The sequence below is a fragment of the Naegleria lovaniensis genome, assembly GCF_003324165.1.
Source record: "Naegleria lovaniensis strain ATCC 30569 chromosome Unknown tig015, whole genome shotgun sequence".
NCBI classification, from domain to species: domain Eukaryota; phylum Heterolobosea; class Eutetramitea; order Acrasida; family Naegleriidae; genus Naegleria; species Naegleria lovaniensis.
Genome location: NW_025407837.1, coordinates 186,334 through 208,651, shown reverse-complemented (window position 1 = coordinate 208,651; position 22,318 = coordinate 186,334). Strand labels below are relative to the sequence as shown.

The 22,318-nt window shown below is 36.0% G+C and overlaps 11 protein-coding genes across 11 annotated transcripts; 4 read left to right on the top strand and 7 right to left on the bottom strand.

The window, feature by feature from the left end:
- Positions 1-70: 70 nt before the first annotated feature.
- On the bottom strand, positions 71-832 carry C9374_002285 (uncharacterized protein; the record flags this gene model as incomplete). The annotated part of the gene is made up of 1 exon (XM_044691686.1): positions 71-832. The coding sequence occupies one exon, from the start codon at positions 830-832 to the stop codon at positions 71-73; it is 762 nt and encodes a 253-aa protein (XP_044550533.1).
- A 247-nt stretch (positions 833-1,079) lies between these two features.
- C9374_002284 (uncharacterized protein) lies at positions 1,080-2,336 on the bottom strand (the record flags this gene model as incomplete). Its single annotated transcript, XM_044691685.1, has 1 exon — positions 1,080-2,336. The coding sequence occupies one exon, from the start codon at positions 2,334-2,336 to the stop codon at positions 1,080-1,082; it is 1,257 nt and encodes a 418-aa protein (XP_044550532.1).
- A 167-nt stretch (positions 2,337-2,503) lies between these two features.
- On the top strand, positions 2,504-3,715 carry C9374_002283 (uncharacterized protein; the record flags this gene model as incomplete). Its single annotated transcript, XM_044691684.1, has 1 exon — positions 2,504-3,715. The coding sequence occupies one exon, from the start codon at positions 2,504-2,506 to the stop codon at positions 3,713-3,715; it is 1,212 nt and encodes a 403-aa protein (XP_044550531.1).
- Positions 3,716-3,947: 232 nt separating this feature from the next.
- Positions 3,948-4,728, bottom strand: C9374_002282 (uncharacterized protein; the record flags this gene model as incomplete). The annotated part of the gene is made up of 2 exons (XM_044691683.1): positions 3,948-4,505; positions 4,570-4,728. The coding sequence occupies 2 exons, from the start codon at positions 4,726-4,728 to the stop codon at positions 3,948-3,950; spliced, it is 717 nt and encodes a 238-aa protein (XP_044550530.1).
- A 50-nt stretch (positions 4,729-4,778) lies between these two features.
- C9374_002281 (uncharacterized protein) lies at positions 4,779-6,720 on the bottom strand (the record flags this gene model as incomplete). The annotated part of the gene is made up of 2 exons (XM_044691682.1): positions 4,779-6,120; positions 6,173-6,720. 2 exons carry the CDS (start codon positions 6,718-6,720, stop codon positions 4,779-4,781), a joined length of 1,890 nt encoding a protein of 629 aa, XP_044550529.1.
- Positions 6,721-6,813: 93 nt separating this feature from the next.
- C9374_002280 (uncharacterized protein) lies at positions 6,814-9,348 on the bottom strand (the record flags this gene model as incomplete). The annotated part of the gene is made up of 2 exons (XM_044691681.1): positions 6,814-8,652; positions 8,794-9,348. 2 exons carry the CDS (start codon positions 9,346-9,348, stop codon positions 6,814-6,816), a joined length of 2,394 nt encoding a protein of 797 aa, XP_044550528.1.
- An 839-nt stretch (positions 9,349-10,187) lies between these two features.
- Positions 10,188-13,336, bottom strand: C9374_002279 (uncharacterized protein; the record flags this gene model as incomplete). The annotated part of the gene is made up of 2 exons (XM_044691679.1): positions 10,188-11,272; positions 11,443-13,336. The coding sequence occupies 2 exons, from the start codon at positions 13,334-13,336 to the stop codon at positions 10,188-10,190; spliced, it is 2,979 nt and encodes a 992-aa protein (XP_044550527.1).
- Positions 13,337-14,424: 1,088 nt separating this feature from the next.
- Positions 14,425-15,991, top strand: C9374_002278 (uncharacterized protein; the record flags this gene model as incomplete). Its single annotated transcript, XM_044691678.1, has 2 exons — positions 14,425-14,467; positions 14,625-15,991. The coding sequence occupies 2 exons, from the start codon at positions 14,425-14,427 to the stop codon at positions 15,989-15,991; spliced, it is 1,410 nt and encodes a 469-aa protein (XP_044550526.1).
- A 511-nt stretch (positions 15,992-16,502) lies between these two features.
- On the top strand, positions 16,503-18,596 carry C9374_002277 (uncharacterized protein; the record flags this gene model as incomplete). Its single annotated transcript, XM_044691677.1, has 1 exon — positions 16,503-18,596. The coding sequence occupies one exon, from the start codon at positions 16,503-16,505 to the stop codon at positions 18,594-18,596; it is 2,094 nt and encodes a 697-aa protein (XP_044550525.1).
- Positions 18,597-18,786: 190 nt separating this feature from the next.
- C9374_002276 (uncharacterized protein) lies at positions 18,787-21,246 on the top strand (the record flags this gene model as incomplete). Its single annotated transcript, XM_044691676.1, has 1 exon — positions 18,787-21,246. One exon carries the CDS (start codon positions 18,787-18,789, stop codon positions 21,244-21,246), a length of 2,460 nt encoding a protein of 819 aa, XP_044550524.1.
- A 27-nt stretch (positions 21,247-21,273) lies between these two features.
- Positions 21,274-22,082, bottom strand: C9374_002275 (uncharacterized protein; the record flags this gene model as incomplete). Its single annotated transcript, XM_044691675.1, has 2 exons — positions 21,274-21,917; positions 21,974-22,082. The coding sequence occupies 2 exons, from the start codon at positions 22,080-22,082 to the stop codon at positions 21,274-21,276; spliced, it is 753 nt and encodes a 250-aa protein (XP_044550523.1).
- Positions 22,083-22,318: the final 236 nt, after the last annotated feature.

Below are 22,318 nucleotides of genomic sequence, written 5' to 3'. Positions count from 1 at the left end.
CACAAAAATTTGGAATTTATTATTTCTTTAATTAATATTGATCATGAATTTTGTGAATCATGTGACGTGGTTACGAACTGTCATATTCCAATAAATTAGCATTCACAATACTTGTATTATTCTTTTTGTTATTCTTCTTCTTCTTTTTAGCATGATTTGAATCATGAGGAACAGTCATGCTGGTATGAATGATAGCATCATTTCGTTTTCTCTTTTTCACTTCCACAACTTGAAAATCTGAAATTGGTAGTACAGAATTTGTATTAGATAATCCAACACTTTTCTCTTGGAGATTGATGTTATCATCATCTTTATCATCGGGAAGAACAGTAGATAAATTTACAGATCCAACACGATCCATTTCACCTTTCAAATATTTTGCAATTTCTTCTTCCTCTTGTTTTTTTATTTCTCTTTCTTTTTCTTTCATTAATTCTTCTTGTTCTCTCAAATAATGAACATCATCTTCATCTAAGGATTTAGGTCCTTGTGGAGCGTTTTTCTCTTCAATTTCTTTTTGTTTTTTAAGTTTGTTTTCCATGAGCCGTTCATACAGTGTACGATGATCATCATCCTCCTCTTGTTCCGAAGTGGTCAATGAAGAAGGCTTATCGAGGGCTGCCCATCTACTATGAGAATGTTGCTGTTCACTACTCATCTCATCTTCGCTCTCGTATGCCTCATCATCTTTTGTTTTTTTAATGGATGTTTGGGTGGTGGTTTCGGATTGATGATCAGGAAGCAAGACTTGAGAGGATTTAAATTGCAATTTTGTTCGGGAAGAAAAGGTTTCTAAAAGAGATTTTCGTTTGGAGGATGCATCATTGATCATGGATTTGGAATTTGTGGATGATGATCGGAGAGAATTTGTGGTGGTGTGCTTCTCATCTTCATTCGCATACGTTGATTCATCATCACTGAGGATTTTTAATCTCAGACCCACACACCCAGCAAAAATGAACCTGGGATTGGGTGAGTTGGGTGTGAGGACGGCGTTTAATCTCAAACACAACACAAATCCAAATCAATCTTCAAAAAAAAATATTTCTGCAACAAATATGATGATCATCAGCGTTTTATTATTGAAATTTGAACAAAGTGTTTGGCATGGTTTTAACCAACGGATTGCTTTTCAAAATAGCGTTCGAACATAGAACAGCTACCATTGCAACATATGGAAGCAAAGATTTTCTTTGTCTCCATCTTGTTGCCGTTGCTGATAATCGTTTTACATATCCGAAGGTCATTTCTACAATCATTCTCTCAGATTTGTGTTGCACAAAGAGATCAGGCTTACTTCTGATGATGGTTGATGTTGGAAGTACCAATTCAACTCCATGTTTGAATGTTTTTGCTTGATATCCACCATCAGCAAGGACCATCACACCCTGTAAGTATTTTTGGATATTACTGAAGAATAATACATCTTTGTCGTTCTTGCTTCCAGGAAAACCAACCGTAAAATGTAAAAATCTGCCTTGAAGATCAACTAACGCTTGTCCGATGAAAGAATGGATACATTTGTCACCACGATAATAGATAGCCTGATCTACACTTGGCTTGGAGATTCTGAAATGCGTTGCATCAAGCGCGCCTATTACTAGTCTATCAATGTTAGAGCTTCCTTGTAATACAGTCAAATGTCCTGGCATAACAACCTCGTTCATATAGGCCGATAATAATATGGGAATAATATGTTTGATTTCCATGCAAACATATCCTTTGGAAACTCCAAACATTTCTGACAGCAGAGCAAATTTGGAATATGATCCCATCCAAACACAGATTAGCAGTAATCTGTTTTTTGGAGTAAGTTTTGAGTATCTGTATTCACGTTTAGTATTGATATTTCTTCTCAAGTCATAATATCTTCTTGGCTTTAACAGTTCTAATTTGATCCTAGAATACATTTCTTCAAACTCAGCACGAGTTAAATGAGTGAAATCCATCAACTTATCGTCATCCCATTTTCCATAATTGTCAACTCCTTCCACCTTACTTTTTGGTTTTCGGTATTGACTTCGTCCTTGCCCACAAAATGGAGTTTTAGTTCTAAATTTTTTGGAAGTATAATATGGCTCTTCTGGTGGCAAAGGCATTACTGGAGGGATTAATGAGCAAGCAAGTAATTGAAGTCTTTTCAAATACTTTTCATCCCATGAGCATGCTTTATACATCAACAATTCTTGTTGTAGGTTATTTAATTTTGATATGAAACTATTGACATTGATATGACTATTTACACCTGGGTAATCAATCAACTCAGGATGAGTAATGATGACAGTTGCTGCCATCATTAAATAAGTGATGACGACATGTAATGTATTAGGCAGCATTTTTTTTCAGTTTGCATTGTAATATTACAATATTACATATTTTCTCAAACTATTGTAAATTTACAACAATTAACCGTTACAACCGTTACAACCGTTACATAATTCACCAACCCTATTTAACGTAGTTGACTAGTATTGTTTTGAAGAATCATCCATTAAAAAAAACAATGGCCAATACTCAACCCAAGAAGAAGCAAAAACCAACCAACACTCAACCTAACTCAAGTCAAGCATCAAGTAGCAATCAATCACAGGACCAATCCAGCACGGGAAAACGATGGACAGACTCTGAAGTCCTTGCTGCATTACAACTTTACAAACAAGACAAGGATTGGGAAAAGGTTGCGAGAAAAATTAAGGAATTATTTGACAACAAAGAATGGAATTGGCATGTGCGTGGTGACAAGAGTTGTGCTGAAAAGTATCGCAGATTGAAGGAGGAATTGAAAAAGGAAATTATTGAATATAGATCAAAACTCTCAGAGAAATTTAATAATCACACTCTGAAAATTAATCAAGATGTCGAATTATGTATTGACGAGGTAGTTATTGGTAAAGGTACCATCTTGAGTGCAAATCCATCTAATAACGAAGATTTATTCCATTGCCACGGTAAAACATATCCATACAACCAATTTGCTAAAATTACAATCAAGTCCCACGATGCAAGTAAGAAAAATTTACTCTTACCATCATCAGTCGTGACATCTGAATTTAAGACAGTTGGTGATTTGCAACAAGGTTCCATCATTGCTTTTCCTTTAACAAATTTATTGATTTTGAGAACTTTTGATTTATTTGAACCAAGTAATCCCATTTTGAAAGAAGTGTGGGATATTGAACGTGATAATCAACAATTTTTATTGACCACCGGAGAACTTAATTCTAATCCAGAAGACAATGTAATTGATCTTGTTGAACGTGATATTCAAGACACCGATCGTAGAAGAAATGCTATCCAAGAAAGAACAGATATTCAGCGCATGCATACCATTCAACATATGACATTCTATAGAAACAGTGAGAAGTGGGCCGAAGTATTGGATAAATTAACGGAGACATTCGAACTGGCCAACACTCTTATGAAGTCACATCAGGGCAAAGATAAGGTTGTTGTGTTGTCTTATAATGGAAAAAGAAAGAAGGTAGTTGTTTCTGACATCAAAGTATTGATTTACTTGTCTGGTGATTTTCTTTCATTCCTTCAGGAAAGAGTAACTTTAGGGGTGTGTACTTTTACTGATTTATTGAACAGAATAGTTCTTACAACCTCCGAAGGATTTATTGTCAATGACACGTATTCATTTGAAGCTCTTTCTTCAACAGAAACCACTGAACTCTCCATCAGTGTCATTGATAGAATGCACGATGATGAATAATAAATTTATTGATATTTCTTTATTCAAAAATTTTTTGAGTGTGAAATGGGTGGGTGGGTGTGAGGTACGGCGTTTAATCTCAACTCACCCAACCTGTGTGGGTGTGAGATTAAAAATCCCCACTGCTGTTGTTGTAACTGATTTTACTCATATTTTAATTTTTTGAACGTGTTGTTACAATTTCTTACCAATGTAAATTGTTCTTGACTCTGTCCCAGACTGTCTGCAACACTTAAAGAATCCAATCCTCCTTCATCTTTAGCTCACCCTTGACATATGGAGTGTATCCCTTAATAATTTCCTCCATGGTTGGTAACTCCTTATTGTTCTTGAAATAATCTTGTTGAGTGTTGATTTGATACATTTTCTTAAGTCTTGATAATTCTTGACCCATCTCAAATCCTTTGAATGTTTTCAAAATGTCTAGGCGTACCAAGAACGGAAGATACATCATATCTGGCATACTTGGTTCATTACCATCGCCCAAAAAGAAGTCTCCCTTATTACCATTCGCTTGTTGCATCTTTTTCAAACCCTCATTTTCTAAAAAAAGTAAACACTCTTCGAGTTTTTGTTTCAATTCTGCTTCCTTGGTTGGATCTTGGTTAAACATGTACTTGTAAATGGTGGGAGCAAGTCGAGTGTTGCAATAGTAAGTCCAAGATCGTTGCATCGCTCTCATGTAGGGATCCTGATGCATGAGATCACGATTAGAATAGACGTCATTGACATATTGATAAATAGCAGCTGACTCATAAATAGCTTTGTTATTGTGGACAAGAACTGGGACCTTCAAATATTGATGTTGATGGGCAAGAGTGAGTACAATAAAGATCAACCTTCTGTTACGTTACCTTTCCGAGGGGAGTCAATTGTAAAAACTCTTTACTCTTCATATTCAGGTTTACGTTAATGTTTTCGTAGGGTACCTGCTTGAAGGCCAAGATGAGTTTGATTCGGTCTACAAAAGGACAAAGCCTTGAACCGTAGAGTTTGAGAGAAGATGAAGACATTTTTTTCTTGTTTGATGGAGGCTTAAAAAGGAAATATTAAAGGCAAGTGTTTAATTGTTAAATAGACACAACATGCCATCATCGCTTCCACTCACAACATATTTTCCTTCAGAATCGAACTTGACAACTTGAACAGCCTCCTTATTTCCTTTTAGCTCTCCTATCGTGTAGTTTGGTTTTGAAGACTCATCTTCCTTAATACCATCTGGACAGAATAATCGAATGGAAGTATCCGCACAAGCTACAGCCAAAACCTTTCCACTTGGATCAAAAGCACACTTATTTGCAGATGTTGGAACATCACTAATGTTGAATTGATTTCGTATTTTCTGTGTTCTCAAATCCCAAACTAAAACAAGTCCATCACAATCCGTAGAGGCCATTGTATCTCCTTGTGGATTAATTGTGACATAATTACAACTGTTTTTGTGTCCATAATAAGTTTGAACACACAAATTTTTGCTATCTGCTCTCATGTCCCACAATGATAAAGTTTTGTCTGCTGAAGCGGTTAACAAAGTATTGGTGAATGGAATACAAACAACGCTATTTACACTGTCCTTGTGTCCTCTGAAAGTTGTCACACATCTCTCTGCTCGAATGTCGAATAATTTGGTCGTTTGATCCATAGAACACGACACTAAAAAGTCTCCACTGTAGTGAAATTGGCAGTCCCACACAGGTAGAGTGTGATCATCAAATGTTAAAGAACAACTGGCAGTAGTGAAATCCCACAGCTTAATTAAGCAGTCACCTCCACTTGTGGCCAAATGAGTTCCAAACGGATGAAAGTCAATGCCGCTCACCCAATCAGAATGACCTTCTCCACTCATGATAACCTTAGAGGAAGGAAGGGACCACGCTTTCCAGGTACCGTCATCGGATGCTGTAGCTACAATAGGCTTCTTTGAATGGACAGCTAATCCAGATATAGCCATACTATGGCTTTCATAATTTTGAGAGAGCTGAAATGTTTCTGCCATTGTTCTTGCCATCTTCTTTTCTCTGAAAGGATTTTTCTTCTCTGGTGGTAATACAGAATCCTTCTTTTTGGTTTTCTTAATCGTTTTGGTCTTTTTACCCTTCTCCATCTCGTTATTGGTAGTATTATTTACAGATGTTGATTCTCCATTTTGCTGTCGAATAATGTTTTCGAGTTCTGTCACCCTATTGGCAAGTCTATCTCTTTCAAGACAGACAAGAGTTTTTTCTTTGAATACTTTGTCATACTTGTTCGTTAATTCCGCAATAAATGGTTCATATTTTGCACAATGATTTTTCATACGTTCGAGCTCTTTCCGCAGTTGATCCCTAGTTTGCACAGTTTGCATGTGACTCATTTTGTGATGATCTTTAACCCGCCTTAGTTTTTCAAACTTTTGTACAACATTTCTGTGATTCGTTGATTAGAGAATACTTGAAATTTCTTATAAATATAACATACTCTGATAGTTGTTTTTGCTGCTCAAGTTGCTTTTTACAAAAGTGTAGCTCCTCTTCTACTCGTTGTAATTGTGTATATGCATCAGGTACGGCATCTGCAGACTCATCCAATTCTCCTTTTTGTTTCTTTTCATACAATTCATCGTTGAAAATTCGCAAACTCTCTTCTAATCCTTTTTTTGACAGAAAATTTCGAATAAAGTCCTCAATCACTTCTGGCTCCTTTTTGAGCTCTGGTGTTGGAGATTGCCTCCGTTTTAATTCAGGTATTTTCTCCTCCTCTATCTTTTTCTTTTTCTTCTCTATCATTCTAAGAGTGCCTTCAAGAGTGTCATCTTCATATTCATCATCTTCATCACCGTCGGAAGCATTGTATGTGTTATCACTACCGAATGAATTGGATAAATCTTGAAATTTTGATCTTCCCTTTTTGTTAAATAACTCTTCCTCTTCTTGTTTCAATTCTTTATAATACTCTTCTTCCTCGCTGTCCATAAGAGCTGAATACAGCTCACTTCTCGTCATCTTGATGGGACCTTTTGATGTCATTTTTTTACGGTTGAAACGATAAAAAAAATTAGGCGCCAAAAACATTCATGCAACCCGGCCATTGTCAGAACGGAATTTAACGCGAGAGCTAGGCTATGACAATTTAATCTTTTTTGATTGAGGAGCTACTGAAAGGAATGAGTACTGGTCTAATAGCTGAACCGATCGTTTCTGAGTCGCTAAGGTCGTAGAGTCTGATGTGCCTTCTTGATTAAATTCAAATACCAAGTCTGAAAAGCCATGATGATGATGTTTGTTGTGATCTACCGTTGATGGATCATCATTCATCAAAGATCTATATAAATGGTAATAAAACATGGACATATCTCTCGTCTCTGTACTTGTAAAGTAGGCAATGGTATGAAAAGATCCACATGATATTTCGAGTTTAGCATTTCTTCGTTTTTTCAATTCATTCTCTAGAAAGAGTACTCTTTGAGGAGTTGCAATACAAGACCTTAAACAATGATCATTTCCACAGGGACATGGAGACGTCGAGTGAGGATCCATCATCATGCTTGTAGACTGTGTGAGGCCTAACGTGTTCTTGTATCGCAACGTTGAAGAGGTAACAACCATGGTTTCATTCGTTCCAATCTCATTCCTACCACTACTACCACCACTACTACTGCCACTACTGATGGTACGATTCGTATTATTAATAGATTCACTACGAATCGCACTACTAGTATTCATTTCACTGTTACTACTACTACCACTACCACCACTACCATCCATACTACTATATTCAAGTGGATTTAAACACAATTCTCCTTGACAATTACTTCCACATACATAGACATGACCTTGTCGGGTTACAATAATCGTTCGATTGGTTCCATAAATTCTCTCAATATCTAAATGACACAAGAGTGATGATTCAGTAAATCGTTTGTACGCAATCAAATCTGAAGATCCTACACCTAAACTACCACAATAATTAATTCCACTCACATATACAACATCATTGTGAGTACCAAGAAATGTTGATAAATATGCCATGTGCATAATCTTGAATGATTTCAACAAGTCATTACCATATTCAGTGACTAGTAATTTACCATTCTTATCAATAAAGCTCTTCTTTTTAAATTTTCTTCGTTCCAATTCGATAGGAGAGCAACAACATGGACATGAAATCCATACTTCTCCATTTTCCATGAGTATTCCAGTATGAAAGAGACCTACTTGAATGTCCTTAATGGAATTCTTCGGCGATGAAGCATACAAATTTGGAATTTCAATGCGTTGAAATGAAAATTTTTCTAATTTTCGTTGCGGACTAATAATTGGCTTGATCGTATGGGTGGTGGAGGTGGAGGTGGTTGTGGTATGAGGAGAGGAGTCTTGGTTATTATTGTTTTGGTTCATGGAAGATCTTGATGGTACATGACATTGATGACTATTATCACCACAAACATACAAGTGATCATTCTCAAAGAGTATGAATGTCGATTGCCAACCACAACTAATGAGTTTTACAGGAAGAGATTGACCTGGGAAAAGACATGTCGATGATGATGATGGTAGTAAGGGTAGTGGAATCTGAGAAGAGGATGAACAGGGAACTTGTACGAGAGTTGATGATACAGAATTCAGAGGAGTTGAAGAGATTTGGTAAGGAGAAAATGAGTTCGTGCTAGCACTCGATGACAGATCCATTGATCTGCTACTGAATGGAGACTTGTCGTTTTGAATATGTACTCGGGTCGGAATGGCAATTCTTGAATGTACACAATCTCCAATACCCAATTGTCCAATCTTGTTTTTACCAAAACTATAAATTTCATGATTCATGGTTTCAATGAAGGAATAATCACCTCCACAATATACATTTCGAATGGGTGGACATGGTATCTTGTCTTTTCCAACAAACTCTAAATATTGAGGTTCTTGGATTGGGTCAAAATGATATAATCCTAATTGACCATTCTATGGAAGGATGAAAATTTCATCGTCATTGTGTTTTTATAAAAATGAATATTTGGATTTGTGTACATATATATGTATGAACATATGTAGTATATCATTTGAAATGATTTCGTCACATACTCCTCGTTCAACATTACATACCTTATTTTTACCTGCTACAATCACTCGATGATCTCGTGTTAAAAACAATGAATGACAATCTCCACTTGCGACCTTAATAATTTCATTAGATTCAATTAGTGGATGATGTCTAGTAAATTGAGCATCTGTACTAGCTCCAAAATATGTCGAAACGGGTGGTCTGATTGTAGTCTCACTGATGGTTTTGCAAGGCGTCCTTGGTGTGGACAAGGTATGATGTTTCAAGCAATGATGAAATTGGTCATTTCCAAAAAAGAAAACGTTTCCTGAGTGTATATTTGAATATGATTTTCTTATTGAATTTATATTTCGGTTACGTGACGAAAGTTTAAAAGAAGGGTTCATTCCGACTGCTAACTCCGAGATTGATTCAAGCTCGGAACAAGTATCCATCATGGTTGTTGTCCTCATGCTTTGTTCTTTTTGCTGATTTGTGTTGAATGGATGAAGTGATGTTGGAATATTGTCTTGATGTTGCCAAGTGGTTTCATTGGACCGGTCTGATATTCGGTCGTGTTGTGTCGTCGTTGTTGATGGGATCTGTGATTGCTGCATTTTTTCCCTTTTGTGCTGCTGCGATATTTCGAGTGCCGAAATTTGAATGCGGCGATTTTCAACATGAAAGTCGGCACTCCTCAAAAAAGGACTCACCATCGCATCCTATGGTCAACAACATTTTTATTACAAACATAAATTTAAAAATTTCCGACACTTTTCGAGCAATCCGACCAATTCACTAATTTTTCAATTTCCTCTCTTCCTCTTTGTTTCTTGTCTGGATTTTTGTGGTGGAAAACCTAGGTTCGTTGTTTGACAATATGTAACCAGCGCTTAAACAAAGTTTAGTGTTGTTGTTTGGATGCTTGCTTTACAACTGTCATTTTTGAAAATATTGATTGCGCACTAATTTTTAACTTTAGAATTTTGGAGTTATTTTAAGCTTTTTTGGGACAATAATAGATCAAAATATTTAATATTAGCTTTCGAATATCAGATGTCTCATTACAACACCAAAGAACAACATCAACAACAAATTTCAAAATCTTAAAAAGTGAAATAAATCAGCTTAGCAAACAGTAAAAGATTTGATTTCAGCATCACACTCCATGGTTTCTTCTCGTGAAGTAATCACTCCTTCTTGTTGTCGTATTTGATCTTGCTCTAGTGAGAATTTGTGAAAGAAAAAGCTTAAGTTTACTTACGGCTCAAACATTGTATTTCAAACGTTGAAGCAACATCACCATGTGGAACACAAAGGTTGCGTTCAGGACTAACAATGGGTGTAGTAGGCTTTTGTGTTGTTGCTGCTGTCTCAAGATATCGACAACCAAAGTCATTCTGCAGCAAATGGAAAACCGGTCAAAAATGAAGGTCGGAAATTTTTAAATTTATGTTTACAAGTTAAAAGTGTGTTGCATCTTATTTGTAGAAGTGTTATGGCTTAATGCATTGTATCCCATATTGATTCCACTGTACATGGTTGGAATGTTGTTGGTGTTGCCACTACTATTACCAGTGAGAATCATGGTTTGTTTCGACGGTTGTAGCATGACTGTTGGTGGTTGAGAATTTGATAACATGGAAGCATTTGCTACATGCGAGTAGAGAGTATAGGGACTTGACGTTCCATTATGCAAGAATGAGGGCGATTCCAAAACAGCTTGAGCAATGTCACTAATTTTAAAAAAGTCCTCTTGAGTTGCAAACTGTGGCTTCAGTCTAATATGTGGATCGTATTGAAGAATTTTGTTCACCAGCATGTACAATTTCATAAAATTCATAGGCACTTCAAAAGTGAATGAATATGGAGAGATGTGTCTTTTAGGAGGAACATTCATGATAATGTTATAAAGAGAAACGGAATTCGGTATCACTGTGGAATCTAATGGTTCATATTGATTAGTGAGAGTGTTCAATTTGAAAAACTTGTCCCTTTTTGGGGATTGCTCGATCATGTGCCTTGGTGGCATTCCAATGACTTGAATAATTTTGTAGATTTGGTCTGTTTCGTTCTTTCCATCAAATAGAGGATTACCAGTATGTAGCTCAACAAGAATACATCCAAAGCTCCACATATCAATTTCAGTGCCATACGGAAGACCCAATATCACTTCTGGAGATCGGTAAAATCTGCTTTGAATGTATTTGTACATCTTGTTGTTGACATAACAAGAGCTACCGAAATCAATGACTTTGATACTACTCTTCTTTGGGTTCTTGAGTAAAATATTTTCAGGTTTCAGGTCGCAGTGAATGACCTGTACCTCTGGAAGTGATAAAAAACTCAACGTACGAAGTAATTCCTTTCCAAATTTACAAATACGAAGTAGTGAAAGTCCAGCAAAATTGCTTGCCTTTAGGAGGTCATACAAATTCATAGAAAGTAACTCAAAGACAATGCATAAATGATTCTTCCATTGAAAATATTCTTTCATCCTCACTATGTTATTCTTTCCGTTGGCATCTTTTGTATTTAAATCTTTGAGAAGCTGAATTTCAATGTGAGCCTGTGTATGAAACTGTGGTTTGTTCTTAATAATTTTGACAGCAACATGTTCGTTGTTGGGTATGTCAAATGCCTTGACAACAACTCCGAAAGATCCCTTCCCATTACTTCCTCAACTAAAAATCTGTTATTGATCAACTCACTGATCTGTACAATATAGTTTCCTTGTGAGTCGTCAACTCCTGTTATTGCTTGGTTTTGTTGGGTTTGTTGTTGTTGTTGTTGTTGTTGATAAAAAGAAGATACAGAAGAAGTTGGAGCCGTACCATCATTCCCAGCTTTGTAAGAATTATGTTGTTGCTGTTCAGTAAACGACGGTAGAGCTTGTGATGTCACAACATTCTGTGTATTACTGGCAGTCATTATTGAAGCATTAAACTGAGTCATGTTCGTAGTAGCGGTAATGGCTGTTGGATCCATATAATTATTTTTCACAGCAGTATAGTAATTATATAATTGATTGCTTCCAAATGAACCGTATGATAAGAATGAAGGATGATGTTGGGATAGTTCAGCTTGTTTCTGAGAGTAATTGGGATTGTTCGAATTTGAGACATCTTCTTCAGGATATGGCTGAATTGTTGGCCGATAAGGAAGCGTAACATGATTGAAATTAGGATTGTTAGTATTTTGTCGATACAAATCTACATTTACAGTTTCACTAACATAGGGTAAACTTGTTTTAGAGTTAGTTTTCTTATGTTTGGAGCTATGTGATTTTCCATTCCTCAATTGTTTCAGTCTTCTCTCTTCCTCCTTTTTCAGATAATATACATCATTAATATGTTTGTAAGTTTTTAAAACATTAACTGATAACTTAATCACAGCAGTGTTTTTTCTTGCTTCCGAAACAGAATTTTCGATAACCGTTGAAGTGGGAGTTTTTAACATTTGAAGATATTGAGGATCTGTTCGTTGATTAATGACCTTGGGTCTGAGTATTGCTGGTCTATTTTTGGGAGGGTAATTACTACTAGTCGTACCATTTGCGTTGTGACTTGGTTTTTGGGGATATAATTTGGGGGTTTGTGGATCAAAAGAGTTTGACGAGTTGTAGCTGTTGTTGTTGTTGTTGAATGGAATGTTGTGGACTGAAGTACCTTTAAATGATTGGTTCATTAATGCTGTAGCATTACTCGATGAAATGTTTGGTTGTTGATTGTAAAAACTTCGTTCTAACTGATTATTCTGTTGAAATAAACTTGTGTTCATAGGAAGATGATGATTTGTTGGTTGAAAGTTATTATTTGCTTGATAATAATTAGGAGTAATAGGATCGTCTATATTTCTTGGTCCAGAATCAGGAAATAAAAGAGTAACATAATTTGGAGCCATCACGCTTTCTTGTTGATGATTTGTGTTATAAGACGAAAGAAAATTGTTTCTATCGGAAGAGTAGTTTGGGTTCATGTCTTTTCCCTCAGCAGTAACTGTTGAATTTCCTAAATTCGAGTAAAATGATGTGTTCATGGATTGAGAAGAGTTGATGGGTAATGTACAGCTGAGAGGAAGATGACTGTTGTTGGAACGACCATCGCCATTGGTGTTGGATTGGAATGTACTACTTCGCATCGGGTGTTGTTGGCTATAGGATTTGTGAGTCACCATTGGTGGAACAGATGGTTGTTGGTGGTTGTTAGGAGACATGATCATGTCATTGATGAAGTGTTGACTGGAAAGTAGAGAAGATGATAGTGAATGAGTATGCCCGGTCATGGATGAAGGATGATGATTGGTTGTTGTTGTTGTATTGACGGGATAGTTGTAATGATAGGAAGAATAGCCACCAGTATCGTTACTATAATTTGGAAAGGATAATGCTGAGACACCATTGTTGACCGATGACAATGTAGTAGTATTGTTGTTGGTGTTGTTGGTGTTGCTGTTGTTGGTATTTGCATTAAAATTCATAACGGGAGGTAAAGTTGGGTTTGATGAAGTAACATGTTGCGGAATTGATGCAGGTGGTGGATGCAACAATGAAGATGGAGGAAGTAATGAAAAGGAAGAAGGTGATGATGTTCTTGCCATCATCATGGGAACAGCTAACTAATCGGAATATGTTGTACAACCGATCAAAGTTGTTTCTGTCTTTTCACGATAATAGTTGAAACTCGAATTATCACAAGAATTTCCTCTGTGGTTGGAAAAAGCCTGAACGCTTGCTTGAATAAAATTTTAGAATTAATAGTGAAGCCTTATGCAATGATCATGATAGTTATCACAGTACAACAATTGAATGTTCCGACTATTGTTTCTTCTCAATCCAGATCTAATCCTCTTTTATGTGATCGCTTTACAAGGTGGGTGCCAACAGATGTATTTTTTTGATGATGAAAAAATTCAAAACCCAAACGCTATTTGTAATTGTTGCAACAAGTCCGGGTCTTGTGGCTTTTATAAGTTATTTACACCTTTTCACTTACTTTTGCCACACGTTGAAGAAGGTTTCTCAGAATCAGATGGAACGCATCGAAAAAACTGGGCTTGACAACACGTCGCAAAGCTGTTGAAGCTTGCACATGTTCAACTATCACCTGGAGAAAAACAAAAGTCCAAAAGAAGCTTGCGTGAAGTGGCTGTTGGGTTTGTTTGGCAAGGCTTGCGTATTTTGAGCGCCCATCAAAATCTAAAAAAAATCTTGCCGCCATTTTCTCTTGACACCAACTGCATCACGCGCACACTGAGCACCACCAGCAAAGGCTTACTCACACCAACAGCAGACAATTGTATTTACGTTTCCATCACATCATCATCAAGTCAACTCGATTGAGAATTAGTGAATTTGAATTTTATTATTCATACCCTATCGACTCACCATTTCGTTTACAACACAGATATCGTGTTTTTAATTGAATTTGTTGAATTTCAAAATCAAAACAAAATTGAAGCCGCAACCGTTTATTTGAATCACCGACACAGGTACCCAATACCATCATCGATTTGAACTAGCTAGCTTAGCTCTGAATACCAATTTCTGTATCATACGTACACTTGCCTCTGAAGTGAGTCAACCACACACAACTGGTCATCAACTGCATCAAGCGCACACAACTACTCTCTCTCCTGTATCATAGATATTCCTCCATTATTGTATATATCAAATTCTCACACACTTCCCAAAGATGCTTCAAACATTGTCCAACACAACAAGTTCCAGCAACAATGGTGAGTTTTATCATGTGTTGATATATACATTTTAACGTTGTTAACAACATAATTTATCAAATCTTTGAAAAATGACTTGTGTGTGTGATTTTATGTGCTACCCTCTAACAACCATGGCCATCATGATAATGTTGAACCAACCACAAATCATCAACAGGTTCCTCCCCATCCACCTCTTCACACATGATGCCCTATTTCAATCCCAAGAAGCAGGTGCTTTCCAAGTGGTGCAACAGCCATGTGAACATGGGAGGTATTTTAACAACCACCACCACCACTTCAAGCACGACTACTACTACTACAAGCACGATGGCCTCCTCTTTCTCCACCACCACTAGTAGTAGTAGCAGTAGTGCAATGAATACTGCAAATACTGCCGCCGCTGCTGCCACCACGATGAATAGTGGTAACCAATTTTTGGTGAATCACTCCTCTGGAACCTGGAATGTTGAATATTTTGATAACAATTACTTTTATAGTAATAATCTGAAATTGAATGTTGATGTCGTGTTGACTCATTCAAGAGAAGATACTTCTTGTCTTGAGCCTTCCATTGATCCATCCACAGGTCAAAACAAAGGCATTGTACTTTATTCTTCTCTGAGATATCAACTCAGACATTGTTTGAAGCTATCTCCATCATCCCCTAAAGATCCATGTTCTCTTCCTCCATTGTTGTTCATGAAAGTTGTATTGATTGGTGGAACTACTAAGGAGGATATTGGTGGAGTTATTTCACCAAGCACTGAACATCCTGTGAGTGTCACAGAAAGAGTATTTGCTTCTGAGAATCGTGTTCAAATTGAAAAAGTTCAATCCTACAAACAACTTGTGCACTTTAAGATTTCACTTTATGATTTGAGAGATTTGAACAAGGCCATTTGTGAACTCAAAAGTGTTGAATTCAATGTCTTTGCAAGAAAGAAGCAAGAAAGTGCTCCATCCTCCTCTTCAACCACTACCACCAACAACAACAACAACAGTGGTTCCCTCTCCCCAAAAACGACCAAAAAAACAAAAAATCCTTCCACCAAGAGAAGTTTGACTTCAAGTGACGCCACTGCGAACAACAACAACACTGAATCCTTGAAGCGTCAAAAAGCATGCTTTGATGGTAGCATTTCCAATAACCAATGCTACAATTCCATTTCCTACTCCACTTCAGGTGTGATGAATGATTTATCATTCGTCTCCGATCACACTACCTCCTCACATCTTCTAGTATCTGCCAATCATTATGCTGCACTCAATACTTTGATCAATATTGCACTTCCTTCTGCTCCTCAAAAATGTAACCATCAAGAGGAAGAAGATGATGACACTCCAAACCTCAAGATTGATGATGGAGAAGAGGACTCCACCACATCTTTATCACCATCTCCTCCATCATCACCACCATCTAATGATGACATTCTCCTTTCTCAATTCTGTACCTTATTGAATGACATGATTCAATCTGTCAAGAGTTTGAATGAACAAGATAGAACTACTGCTCTTCAAACAGCTATGGTTGCTTTGAGATAAACGCAACAATTTTCACACGTTAGTTGACCACACATATTGGACAAGCTATATGATTTGACCATTCATTGTATTTTTTCGACCGACAACCACACTTTTTCGTCACTCCATCCCCTGTGCACAATTTTGAATGCTTTTTTGTTGGAATTTGAAATAAAAGAGCATTTTGGGTTTTGCAAGCGAATAGTGATCGATTTTGGAAAAAGGAGAGGAAACAAGTGTTCCCAACGAGTATATTTTGAAAACACCTAAAGAACGACAAACATTTATCAAATGTCTGCCCGTCTAGCTCAGTCGGTAGAGCGCAAGACTCTTAATCTTGTGGTCGTGGGTTCGAGCCCCACGGTGGGCGAAAAAATTTTGCGTCCAAACTTTTTACGATCGATTGATTTTTCCTTCTCGCAATCGATTGGAAATATCTTTTCTTGATTTGCTTTGAATAAGTTAAATTGTTATGATATCTAGGTAATGAGAGTGGATATTGGCTTCGAAATTAGATTGTTATATTAAAAAAATGGTTAAAAAATCGATTGGGTCATCATCAGCCATTGCCACCCAATTACCGCAAGATGAAACATTAATTCGCAAATTGTTGCAGGAAGCCATTTCCCAAAACATCAATACTTCTCAACAACAATGGATCGGGTTGCACAGAGAGGAACATTCCAACGATTCGGATGAAAACAATACTCTTTGTATGGAAGCCCTTCAAGCCTTGTTATCATCATCTTCCAGCAACACCAATATTGCACAAATTGAACAGACTTATACCAAAGTCTATGAGCGTCTTCATAATGCCAATATTTTGAGCAGTAAACCTCAAGTAAAGCAACTCATTGAATCCGTTCCAAAGGAGACTCTCGAAAAATGTGTTAAATATTTACATTCTCAAGAGAGTCGTCTTTCATCAGACAAGGTGAATGTTATGGCTCTTCGTTTTCATGAAATTTTAATACATTTAACACTCATCGGAAAAGCTGGAGATATGCTTCGAACAAATGTTGTTGAAGAATGGATTCAACCCTTGATCAAACTCTATGTGAGTAACAAGACAGAACCAACAAAGGAACTTTTAACTTATGTGAGTCAAGGACTTCGTTTCTTAATTCAGCTCATTGGTTCATACAGAGAAATTGTTAAATATGTTGCCAACCTTACCAATTATAACAACAGAAGAATAGCATACGAAAATAGATTAAAGAAAGAAAATAAGAAGGAAAATCCTCTTAAAAAACGTGCTCAAGAAAAAGCACTTGATGCCGAAGAGAAAATGTTCCAAGAAATGGAGAAACTTGAAGAAGATTCAGCACTCAATAACGATACAGAAATTGATGATTACTTTGATGAAAATGAAAATTCTGGTCTTGTAGAAAATAAGAATCACATATTCAACAAACCATTATTGCAATTAGTGATAGAAGCAGGAGAGAAGAACATTCAAAATCTTTCCAATGTTTCTGAACATGTTGATGAAGATTTAGAAATGGTATATAACTACATTTCCAAATTGGTCATGCAAACCTTGATTGAAATAATGGACATTTCACTCTCTCAAGTCCGATGTGAAGAAATATCAAGTGTGGTCTGTGATTTGGGAATTACATTTTTGAGCAATTTTATTGATTATTACTTTGAAAGAGATCGTTCCATGCTAGAGAAGGCACTTTTATTGATTGCATGCTTTATTAGTAATGACAAATTGGTTCCAACAGTATGCAAGAGCATTTTGTTCGACAAGACTGTCCAACTCTATAAGAAATATGTTGTGAAGGGTGAAGAAGGTTCCAAGTTCAGTTCTTACATTTGTTCTCTTTGCTGTTATATCATTGGAAGGTCAGCCATTAAGGATGGTGATAGTGCTGCTCTAATCATTAACAAGTATATCAAACCCAATGATCATGCACTATTAGTATCTATTATTAATCATATCATTAAGAATAATCGAAATGTCCTTTTAAAACACATGACCTATGCTGGCTATACAGCTTTACAAGGTATATTATCAGCAGAAGGTACTACTGAATTAATTGTTGAGGTGAATAGACAAACAGATTTAATTGATACTTTAATTAAGGATATCAAATTCAACAGAGAAAAGTTAGATCCATATTTGGCTGATATCAAATATCACTCTATGGTTCTCTTGAAAGTCATTTGCAATAATTTGGTGATTGCTAAAAACTCTGGAACTGAAACATTGAAACAACAAGTTGCTCCTCTCTTGGAAAAAATTCTTGATTCTGGAGTGGTACAATCCATGTTTGATGTCATTACCAAAGATGCTGAAAAGAAGAATAAGAAAAAAGAGAGAGAAGACAAACCAACCATGAAAGATTTTCTATATTCCAGATATACCAAACCTGGAGCTATTTCCAGTCTCACTGCTGTATTCCAAAGTTGTGGAAAATCTCAAGATGATACAGTTCTCAAAAAGCTCATGGAACTCATTACAAGTGATCAGACATATTATGGAATGTTTCACTACTTTAACAAGGTAGAAACACTCAAGCATCAAAAGACCATGAGTCCAAAAACCATCTTTTTCATCATTGTTGTTTTTGCCGTGTTTTTGATTTCATTACCTCTCTTATTTAAACTCTTTAAATAAACGAATAGATAGGATACCATATGGAATAAATGTACACACTGTTCAAGTGTCTAGCTTGGCCAAAGGACATTCAAATTCATGGACGATGAGTATGGAGTGAGAATTGTAATATATGAAACTTACCCTTTCTGTGTGATATCATGCACGTTCAATCAAGAGCAGCATGAAGTTTTCGAGTTTGGAAAAAAAAATGCTTCCACAAGATGAAATGGTTGATGATGATCAAGAAGATATCAAATCTCCAGTCATCAACCATGACGATCCATATGAAGAAGAAGAAGGAGAATATTATGATGATTTTTATGCCAACGTTTCTCATGTTGCAGAGGGTAGTCAAAGCAAATCCGAAAGCCTCTACAAACCCATCTCGTTTGTCTCTAAAAAACAAGAGGGACAATCGTCTAAAAACAACACATTTATGGATTATGAAAAAGATGATGATGAAATTATTATTGAAGATGAACATTTAATTGATGAAACCATGAACATGACTCCTGAAAAAGTTGTTGAAGCCTCTCATCAACAACAGAAATTTACAATTATTCAACCAAAAAAGACACAACAACAATTAGTAGAGAAAGAAATTCAATCGACTAAAACTCATGAAAAACCAACAGCTAAGCGAGATCAAGATTTTGGTCATTTCATTGAAGGAAAAGTTGGATCCAATGTATTGCGAATGATGTATAAAATGGGTTGGCAAGACGACAAAGGTTTAGGTCCAACCAATTCGGGTATTATTAATCCGATCAAGGTTGTACAAACATCGAGAAACCAAGCAATCATCATTACAGATGAACATGTACAGAAAACAAACATGAAAGAAGAGGAAGAAGAGGCCAAGAAACGTCAACAACAGCAACAAGAAGAAGTTCCAACTCAAAAGAAAGGTTGGAAAAAAAAACATGCCGCCAAAAAGAAGGTTCCATTCAAGTCAGTGGAGCAATTGTTAAAAGAAGCTCCATCGATTCAAGGATTCAAATCTTCTCAACCCTATGAAATTATTGACATGACAGGACCAACCGCTCGAGTTGTAAGCAAGTTAAGTGAGATTTCTTCATCACGAGAAAAACAATCCATTACCATTCCAGAGTTGCAATTTAATGTCAAAGAAATTATCAGGCAAACAGAAACGTCGATTCGAGAAACTCATGAAAAAATTAAATTCGAGAAGGAGAAATTTGATAAATTGTACAAAGAAAAAGAAAAATATGAAGAAGAGTCAAGAAGAGAAAAGAAGAAAATTGATGTATATAATCTAGTCTTTCCAATTCTTGCTCATTGCAATCAAAAGGTTAAAGAATCAAAACTTTCAATTGCAGGTGTACATCAAGTGTTCAGCCAACTCAAACAACAGCATCCAGATATATTTGAAGAATTCCATTTTTCGAATTACACGCTTGCGTTAATTCAACCAATTTTAACAGAGCTTTTCAAAAATTGGAATCCTTTAACCATCGATCACGAACCATATATTGATTTACTACTTCCATGGAGAAGTCTTTTCCAAAAGAAAGTTGTTAAGGATCAACACGTTGAAATCATTGAAGACGAATATGAAAAACTTTTACAAGATATTCTACTTCCACCCATTCGGAAATCAATTTCTACTGAATGGAATCCAAAAGAGGAATGTGAAAATGTCATTATTTTCATTGAGAAATTTGTTGAAAAAGTTTGTACACATGGAATGAAAGAGTATATTACAGAAAAGTTGATCATTCCAAAAATTAAGCAATGGGTTCAAAATGAATGGAATCCAAAGAAAGATACGATACCTATTCACAGTTGGATTCATCCATGGTTTTCACATATATCAATTAAGATGTTTGAAACCCATGGAATTATTAATCTTATCAAAAACAAATTAGAAACCATTCTTCTCAGAGATTGGAACGATATCAACGACCAAAGAGCCTATGAAACGTTGGAACCATGGAAAGATGTTTTTGCTGATTATTACAAGTTTTTGGTCAAAACAGTCACACCTCAAATTGTCAAAACCATTCAGAAAATTAACATTTCTCTCGACGTTCAAGTGAATGAACAAACTCGAAACATACTATCCACTGTCATGCATTGGTACAATCTCATTCCAGAATTTATTGTGGCAATATTAGAGACCCATTTCTTTCCAAAGTGGTGGAAAGCATTATACAACTGGCTTTGTGATCCTTCTTGCTCTTTTACTCAAGTCAATGAGTGGTATCAAAACTGGAAAGAAGAATTTGAAGTTGTGGACGGAGATAAAACAATTCAGCAATGTCTTAAAAGAGGTTTGGATATGATTTATCAAGCTCTTTCCAATAAGGAGATTCAACCAACCCACAAGCTTCCTCTGCCATCTCAAGAATTAGAAACTCTTGAAAGCACACAACGAGCATCCAAATCCCACAAACAACCACCAAGAACACAAAGACCTGAAAAAACGTTCAAGGAGCTTATTGAAGATTTTGCAGAAGAAAATAATTTACCTTTTATTATCAAACACGGACAATATCACGATGGAAAACAATTGTACAACTTTAATGGAATATCCACCTATCTTGAAAACGACTGTCTTCATGTGAAACTGCCAGCAACAAGCATATGGAAGCCAGTCACGCTAAGTGAATTTGTAGAGCTATCTTCTAAGAAGAAAGAACGATAATAATATTTATTTACGCTATGTTCAGCTTCAATTATTTCTTATGCTTCTTCTTTTTTGCTGAGTTATTATTATCTTTTTTTCGTTTAAGGGTTTCTGGCGATTGAATTGATGTTGGGCTTGTAGGTATATTTGTCTTGTTGTGCTTTTTCTTTGGCGTTTTTCGTTGCTCTGGTTTGCTTGTGGAACTGCTGGCCGTACTTTTTGATGACCTTGAGAACTTTGCGAATTGCCTTGCGTAGAAACCCTTAATTTATCCTCTTCTGTTATGGAATATTCTTGATTTCTCTTAGAAATGGCTAGAGATTTTTCAGAATGACCTAATTTATCAGTTATGCTTTTAACTTCATTTGCCAACGTTTTAGAAACAGTAACAAACTTGTTGACTTGAGTATCTACTTCTTGTGAATCCCAAACAACGCCTGAAGAAAACTCTAATTTGTCGCCTGTATCTTCTGCAGGTGCTACTTTCATTTCATTCACGTTCTTAATTAATTTATTACACTCATCTTCTACAGCTTTCAAATATTGGTCATTAGAGCTTTCAGCTGTGAGGATTTGTGAAATCTTTTGTTTTCTATCTGCTATTTCTTGAATGAGATGTATTAATTTGTTTTGTGAGTTTTTAATTTTTTCAGCTAAATTGTCGTCTCGTTCTTCTCGTACTTCCTTAACTTTAAATGTTGATAAATATTGATAAATATTTTCAATAATTAATAAAAAAACAAACCTGCAAAAAGCGTTTCTAAAGGTTTCATGACTCGAACATTTCTCGGTAAATGTCTTGCATACGAATCTACTATCTTTGAGTATTTAAGTTCCAATTTTCGTGCCTCCATTTGATTCAACGATTCACTTTTTTTCGTTATTACTTTTTTGCATATTGACGAAAACTCCGATATTTGATCTCGTGTTAGGGATTCATTAGCAACACGAACAAGAACTTTCTTCGATTGTGATGATGACATTTTAAATTTGTTGTTGAATCACTGAACAATAATATTAAAATTGTGATGCGAAACGATCAGAAACCGGTAACGGCTTATTTTTTGCTTTGGCGGTTAAAATTTTCTTT